Source organism: Acyrthosiphon pisum, chromosome X (assembly GCF_005508785.2).
Source record: "Acyrthosiphon pisum isolate AL4f chromosome X, pea_aphid_22Mar2018_4r6ur, whole genome shotgun sequence".
NCBI lineage: Eukaryota > Metazoa > Arthropoda > Insecta > Hemiptera > Aphididae > Acyrthosiphon > Acyrthosiphon pisum.
This window is the reverse complement of record NC_042493.1, coordinates 80,182,007-80,190,284: the sequence shown is the minus strand read 5'-3', so window position 1 is coordinate 80,190,284 and position 8,278 is coordinate 80,182,007. Positions and strand designations below refer to the sequence as shown.

Genomic DNA, 8,278 nt, shown 5'->3' with positions numbered 1-8,278 from the left:
ATCAACGATTGATATAGACTGTTCCAACTAACACTATTGGGAAAACAGATTAACACGAGGAGCGCTTACTGTCGTCATGGGTGGCGGTTACCCCACCAGGCCGGAGTAGGATAAACATTGTTCATTCTATAATATAATTCTATTATTTTCTTTTATAATTCTATTATAAAATGTGAATAATTTATTCTGTTTATTCTATTTGTGTCTGTTCACTTTTTGGATTTTGCGTTTTAGTATTTGGTGTCATAAATAGTTTCCAAGTTTTTAATTAAAATGGCGTTTACTATTGGAGAAATATTTACGTTTGCCAATTGTTCTATTAACTCACGTAATGTTGTAGAAGGAGAGCAAGTTTTAAAAAGTAATCAAATAATATTGTGTGGAAAAATTGTTAAGGTATATTACTTATATATTATTATATTTAAACAAATCATAGTATGTAATACTTGTAAACAATAAATCATTAATCAATAAACAATATCATTAATCATTAATCAATATATTATCTTATATGCATTTAACTTTCAAATTTATAAAGTTTATAAAACAGTTTGCTTTTAAATTTTAATTAGGAAAATGAAATACAAATTAAAGCATTAGTCATACAAAGTTCTCATATAAGAGAAATGCCGCATGAAATAACAGGCAAAATATCTACAGTGCCTTTGCTTAAAATTGTAACATTTGCTTGTACATGTGCCGCTGGACTTTCAGAATGCTGTAAACATATTGTTGCTATTCTTTTGCTTTTAAATAGGTAAAATTTTATTTAATTTGTTGTTTACCTATCGCTGCTTACCTCCTTAATTATTTTTAGGATGTATACACTTATATGCTTTAATAAGAATTAATATAATATATACAATTCTGTATTTAATACTTATTCACTTTTAAGTTGTATAATAGTCATTATTTTACCATTTTTACATGTTACCATGTTGTAATTATTTGGCAAGAAATTCTTTGGATGAAATAGACACACTTTCTTCTACTGATATTAGATGCCAATGGACAAAATTAAGAGAACCATCACTGGAACAATTTAAACCAGTTCCCATTTCCAAATTTTGTTGTGTTGGAAATAGTATTGATTGTACATTATCGCAATCTAAAACATCTATAAGGTAGGTACTTTTTTTTTTTTTGTTATTATAAAAAATATTACCATTTCATTGTTAGGTAGGTACTTGTACATACTACATTCCATTGATTCTATAATAATTGATTTAATTTTTGTGTACCTATATGTATTCAATGACTCAATGAAATAATATATCTAATTATATAATTTTGATATAGTTAAAATATATTTTTTTTATCTTACTAGAGTACTTAAGTAATCTATTTGATGCTGTATTTTGTTTTATTTTAGATCAGCACTTATTTCAGCTGCACCTTATTCTGCCATAGCACTGCATTCAAAAGGAAGAAAATCATTCGAATTAAGTAGTGATGTTTCCTCAGCTGAAATTCATGATGAACCTTTTCAAATTATAAGCAATCAACTTCTTGATTTGATATCTGAATATTCAGTTTTAAACTTGGGTGATTGTTGTCAAAAACTGTATGATTGTAAAGTGGCACTAAAAATGCCTCCTTCAAAAATTAGAAATTTATCTTTAAATGACAATTCTTTTTGGCACCAAATTCGCCAATTTAAAATAACAGGTAGTCGTTGTCATTCCCTTTATACCTATTATATGTCTTCTAATAAATCTGACGAAAAATGGTCTAAAAAAGCAAGCAGTTATTTTTGGCCAAAGTCATTTTCAAATAAATTTGTTAAGCATGGAATAAAGTATGAACAAGTTGCTAGAGTGTTGTATGCTGAAACAACTAAGCAAAAAGTAATTCAATCTGGTTTCGTTGTACACTACCAAACTCCTTGGCTTGGATATTCACCGGATGGTATAGTTTTGGATGGCTCAAATGTTCCAATAAAATTATTAGAAATTAAATGCCCATACTTAGGAAGTAGCAAAAGTGTACCTGAGTTAATAAATGATTTGAAATATATAATTAAAAACTCAGATGGTTCTTTTTCTTTAAACAAAAGGGATGCATATTATGCACAAGTTCAATTGGGACTTGTCATGTTAAATCTTGAAACTTGTGATTTTGTAATATATAGTAGCTTAGAACATAAGTATATTATTCTGAAGACAGATTTTGATTATGAGTATTGTAAAAAAATGTTATGCACATTAAAAATTATTTATTTTGAAAAGTTAATACATGAAATTTGTAATATGGATATAGTTGTACAATAAATTTGTTTTATATTGTTCACCAAGTTTTTATGTTTTTAATATTATTTCCTCAAATTATTTAAATTATAAAACTGGTTTTGATTTATTATGACATGTTGTATAAACATATAACATTAGTAAATAACAATATTTAATATATAAGTACAATAGATAAATAGATATAGACAACAGTTAAGTTTAAAAGTAAATTATATTTTATAAAAAACCAATTCATAATAATTGTAAGTTAAATTAATAGTTAGCTAACAAAATCCCTGCCTAGGTTAAACTAATCAAACAGGGAATTTATCATTTGCAAAAATTGGGGTACTTAGATTGCAAATTCCACTTATGATTGTAATAATATCAAAAGCTAAGTAATTGTGTGACCAAATAAATTTATTTTGTAGTATTTTATATACTTTAAGTCTTTGGTTAATCCTTTCAATATGAACACGGGCACTAGCAATGTCTTTATTAAGTAATGCTTCAGATTTAGAAAATTGAATTTTATTTTTTAGGAATGGTGGCCGAATTATTTGTATATTTTTTGACATACACAGGTCATCAATTAAAAAACCTTTGTCTACCATTATTGCATCAGAACTATTCATTTTTTGGATTAACCCACTTTGTTCAAATATACTTTTATCTGATGCTCTACCACCATATGGTTGACTTATATAAGTAATAAGCCCACCTGGTGATACTCCAATCAAAAATTTGAGAGTAAAAGTAGACTTATAATTGCTGTAAAGTTTGATGCGGCATGATAAACACTTAGGTTTTTGGATTGGAATTTCAGTGCAGTCTAATACTACTCTAGTATTGGGGAACTTGTTGAAACAATATGGCATATTACTAATTATTTCTTCTTTAGAAGGCCAATAAATGGAACAACTTAATATTTTTGCTAAACATGGAATAAGTGATGAATATATCACACGACAAGATTCGGCAGTGACATTTTTAAAGAGAATAGATAAAACTACAAATGATAAATCTTGCTTTAACTTTAAAAATACCATAATTATTCTCTCTTTGTAGTTTAAATTATGCTTTCTTTTATCAGGAAATTCTGTTTTATAAATTTCAATAATTTTTTCTAAAAGTTGAAATGTAGGTATTCCGGTCATTGTACTTAGTTTTTTAGGAGAATTTATTAACGTGATAAATGGAATTTCAATATCTTCAACAGTAACTTGAGTTGCTGAATCCATAAATTCTCTATTACAATCAACTTCTTTGTATAACTGATTTACAACATTCATAACACTTTCACCATTGTCAGTATTACAGTTTTCAAAATCTGGTTCTTCGTGATCCTGTATTACAGTTGTATTACAGTTGTTCTGTGTTACAGGGCTGTCATAATCTAAAGCTGCCTGACACTAAAACAAATTAGTAAGAAAATGATTAGGGAAAAATATATATACATATTACAAAATAATAGATTAACCACTTCTGCTTTTTGCGTAGAATATATGTCACTTTTTTTTCTGTTCTTAGGACTAGGTCTTTTTTTGGGTGATGTTTTATGAACACTTGATACTGGCAATGTTTGGGTCGGAATTGCAGTCATAAATAGACGTCTTTTTTTATTCATTGCACCTTCAAAAATATTTAGAGTATTTATTAAAAAAAAAAATAGAATATTAGAATAAGCACTTACTTTGACAAAAAAAATCATTTACGGTGAAGTGCTTTGAGCAGACTCTGAGGTTCTTTTTTTTCAAAGTTTCTTTTCCCATTCGTAATTGAATAGCCCACAACTGTCTTCTATCAACTAGATCATTATTACCAAATTTATTTGTCCATAAAACTTTACGTTCATTTTCTTTAGGGAAATGATGAAAGCTAATATTTGATGATGTGGAATATAAAGAATTACAGCCATAAACAGAACAATTCACATGGCTTTTTTTATTTTTGTCAGACATTATAGTAGAATAAAGATATAAAAAATATAAATAAAATATTATATATTCTACTATACGATTAATATTAAAAAAAAATTATTAATTAAGTTTATTAATGTACTAATGTAGTAATGTGTAATAATGAAACTATAACATTTATCCTACTCCGGATAGTTATAACTTTAACCACCAGAGTGCGTATTCTTATATTGTTTTCCCAATATCCTATATACCCTATACATCCACCTTGATTACATGTATTCTGTGCATATAAGTAGTATAATAAATTAATAATATAATAAACATTATTTATTTAACATATAATATACCGTTTTAAATATAGGTTTGTCGTTTGTGAGGTTGTAATCTAAATATTACACAGATGTAAATGTGTTTAGGTATCTATGTCAGTATGTAGTGGCATTATTTCAGTTTTTATTAGACTAGGGCAACCCCTAATGACGCCACTGAACGTATGTGACTATACGCAGTACGCACTTAGATATTTTAAATTAGGAATGAAAAAAAAAACAAAAAATAAACAAATGAGGTACATAACATAATCTAATACATTTCGTATATTATAATTTTATAAATACATTAAAATAATACTTATCTAGTTAACATACTTAGTTTGTATACACTATACACTTCCACGAGGTCGAGCAGCCTATATTGTATATAGGTTGTAAGCTAGGTCGTAGGTCGTCGCCTGTACATTGATAGGTAGGTACAGGTTGGTAAGTATATAGGTAGGTATCTCAAGCACCGATATTTTCAAAATCCCGTTTTCTTATTAGGTATTTACTTTTTACTTATTTACTTTACCTATACGACCATACCTTCCTATCGGCTAGGTACCAATACGTCTTATAAAGTGATGGTTTATGTTTTTAGATATAATCCTCCCAACCGACACCATCGGAAGCCATTAAAAACAACTTTTTTTTTTGTTATTGATTACGGCCGATTAAGAATATTAACAGCGCTCGCACCTATATAGGTAATATAACCAACTAAATAATGATATTCCCAAGAAGATTAATCGCTTATATAGACTCGGGCCCCAAAATGCATCACAAGACCGCTGCTGCTGTCGTCATCGCATAAACCAGAAACCGCTCCTAAGAAATAAAATGGAAATTCGGTACTAGCTATACCTATACTATAATATTTTATTCCGGGAATTCGGAAGAGGAAACGAATCAAGTCGTAGATCGGAACCAGATTTTCGTGTTTTTTTACATTTGGATTTACAAGTTGTTTTTTTTATCATTATTTTAAGTATTAGATACACCATAATATAGTATTCATCTTGGTGCAGTTTGACTGCAATGTGAGATCTATAGCTGACAAATCCGTTAATGAAAATAAAAAAACAACAATTTTTTATTTCGCACACGGATTCGTGTTTGGGATTCCCGAGAATATCATTATAATGGCATTGTGGTTTGTGACGCATCGGTATGTGACGTTATTTTATGTTCTCTTCGATCCGCTCCTTTCAAATGTCTTACAAGTACGTGTAAGAGATATTTCTTAAAATTCCAGCTTTCCTTACCCATTGTTTTATATAAAATACCTACAGGTACCTGAAATCATGGTATTATGTAAAATTATAATGTTAATTATTTTCATAATTCATAAGCGTTAATTACAATTTTCTCAGTTCGACAATAGTATATGATTTAATTTGTCTATACAAAAAAGTAATCAAATTTAGGTACTTATTAGATAAGTAAATAGCCAATAGGTATAATACTTCATGAGGCTTTTAAAAATTATTATTACCGCTGCGTGTAATCAACAATACTTAATATATTTTCGAAAAAGTGGTTCCTTCTTAATTAGTCACTTTTGTTTTCACTAACCGGATTGGTCGATGCAACAATAGAAGTATCTATATAGTATATAGCCTTTACAAAATGAAAAACAAAGCATAATATTTCCTCAAATATATTAACTATACTTATTAAGATTTAATAGTTGTAGCGGTTATTACTTATTTGTACATACCTCCTCTATATGACTACATACTTAATGCAGTATTTACTACAATATAAAATATGGTTAAAAGTAAAACCCTGCTCTGAACATGATGCGTATATCTATATACAAAAAGTGGTGAAATTAATAAACATCTTAGAAAAAATATCAGTTTAAAAAAATTATTTAATTTATTTTTAAATAAATATAAATATGTTGAATTTTCACGATGTAAAATTCGTAGGGGAGTCACAATTGAATGAAAATTTGAAGATAAATTAAATGAAAATATTGTATTTGATGAGGCATTACAGTAATATGTATGTATTATTTTTAATATATTCAATAATTTATAATGTTTGTGTTATTTTAATTCAAATTTTTCATATTGGAGTTATTTTTAGCCGCTAGTTTTAATACAAAATAGTATTAATATTTTAACATAATACATATCAGTTAAAAAGACCACTACAACTTTTCATTTAATTGTTATAAATTATAATAATTTATTTACTCTTATGTAGTTAACGTTAATAGTTTATGCCTTAGGGAATCAAAATTTTGCCAAAGCAGGCACCTACCTAGGTAAAGTGTAGGTACCTTATATTAGCGAATCATTTTTTTGCTCACAAAGTCACAGTCACAGATATTATTAACATATAGTTTTTATGAATAACCTATTGATTTGAAGACGGTAATTACTAATTAGTAAACACGTAGAAAACAAAATTAAGTACCTACCTACTTATCGCATATATAGGTACTTATACAATATATCTACTGAAACATCCAACTTAATTGTTTAATTAAACTTAGATAATAAGCACTTAATACCTATACTTATAGGCAAGTCATAAGTCTAAAGCAAATTAAACAAAAAGGTATTTTATTCTTAAATCATGACATACTAATACACTATGCATGACTGGTCGATTTAGTTGCTGTGTGTTATTTCTTAGGTATCACGTGTTTATGATTTATTGTTTTGATAATTAAAGACCAATAGGCACTGATGAAACTACGATAGACTAATATATCCATCGTATCACGGAACTGGGTTCAAAAAATACTTTTGGCCGTTTGGTATGTATAATTAATTCAGCTACCATGTCCGTATAGGATTCAAAGTATCTACATTCCTGCTTACCTTTAATTTAGGGAAGCACTGTTTCCCTGTTGAATTCTTCACTTTTAAACGGGAAAAAAAGCTGAGTAGAGATACGTGGTGTACAGAAGAGCTTCCTTCAATACCGATTTGGAAACAAGGTCAAGCAGGGACGGATCCATAGGGGCCCAGCTCCTCCAGACATATTATTTCTCCATTTTTATAACACAGATATTATATAGAAATGATAATATTATATATTACTTATACATACCTATATGTGGACTGTGAATCCAATATTGTATAATATAAATAATTTTAAACTAAAATTGAAGTGTATATCGTAATTGTATTTGTGTTGTATAAAGTTGTTACCCACCCTCCAGATCTTTGCTCTGGATCCGTGCCTGAGGTTAAGTAGACAAACTAATATAATAAAACTAATAAAGGTGCAATTTAATAATTAGTGATTAAAATATTAATTAAATCAAAAAAAATATTAATTAAACCTAACCTAACCTAATTAAAAACTGTTAGGAATAATCTTGTTTATGTAACATCATCAATATGGTCGTCAGTCGAAATGTTTAAAATGTTTGATCACAATAGTTATGACAATATGACAAAATATATTAAAACACCTACTCAACTATATCCTATGTAGGATACGTTTATATGCATAATATTAATATGATACCTATATTATTGTCTTATGATTTCTTTATTGAGTTATATAACATCCATTATTTAATATAATTTATTGTTATAAGTTATAACGTGAAATGTTAGGTATTGTTATAATATGCAGCAATATAAAAACGACCACAGGTAATAAATAATAATTATTACTATAATAATATACCTAGAAAGTACAAACCTAGTTCATCTATAACGTACGCGTGTTGTATTCAATGGATTAGGTTAGCATTTTGAATCCCCAAACACACTGAAAGAGCTCCCAGGTTAGAGTTCCCAACAATGCACCCCCCCTTTACTCTTTTGAGTCGTTTTCAGTAAAA

At 28.0% G+C, this 8,278-nt stretch overlaps 3 protein-coding genes across 3 annotated transcripts; 1 reads left to right on the top strand and 2 right to left on the bottom strand.

Annotated features, from left to right (window-relative positions):
• The first annotated feature begins 189 nt into the window (after positions 1–189).
• On the top strand, positions 190–2,282 carry LOC107884513. Its single transcript, XM_016806791.2, has 2 exons — positions 190–1,124; positions 1,373–2,282. The coding sequence occupies exons 1-2, from the start codon at positions 928–930 to the stop codon at positions 2,268–2,270; spliced, it is 1,095 nt and encodes a 364-aa protein (XP_016662280.1). The 5' UTR covers positions 190–927; the 3' UTR covers positions 2,271–2,282.
• Positions 2,283–2,503: 221 nt separating this feature from the next.
• Positions 2,504–4,181, bottom strand: LOC103310216. Its single transcript, XM_029485672.1, has 2 exons — positions 3,922–4,181; positions 2,504–3,860 (listed from the first exon to the last, which is right to left on the bottom strand). Exon 2 carries the CDS (start codon positions 3,518–3,520, stop codon positions 2,543–2,545), a length of 978 nt encoding a protein of 325 aa, XP_029341532.1. The 5' UTR covers positions 3,521–3,860; positions 3,922–4,181; the 3' UTR covers positions 2,504–2,542.
• Positions 3,618–4,189, bottom strand: LOC115033009. Its single transcript, XM_029485259.1, has 3 exons — positions 3,922–4,189; positions 3,693–3,860; positions 3,618–3,640 (listed from the first exon to the last, which is right to left on the bottom strand). The coding sequence occupies exons 1-3, from the start codon at positions 4,187–4,189 to the stop codon at positions 3,618–3,620; spliced, it is 459 nt and encodes a 152-aa protein (XP_029341119.1).
• Between the last annotated feature and the right edge of the window lie 4,089 nt (positions 4,190–8,278).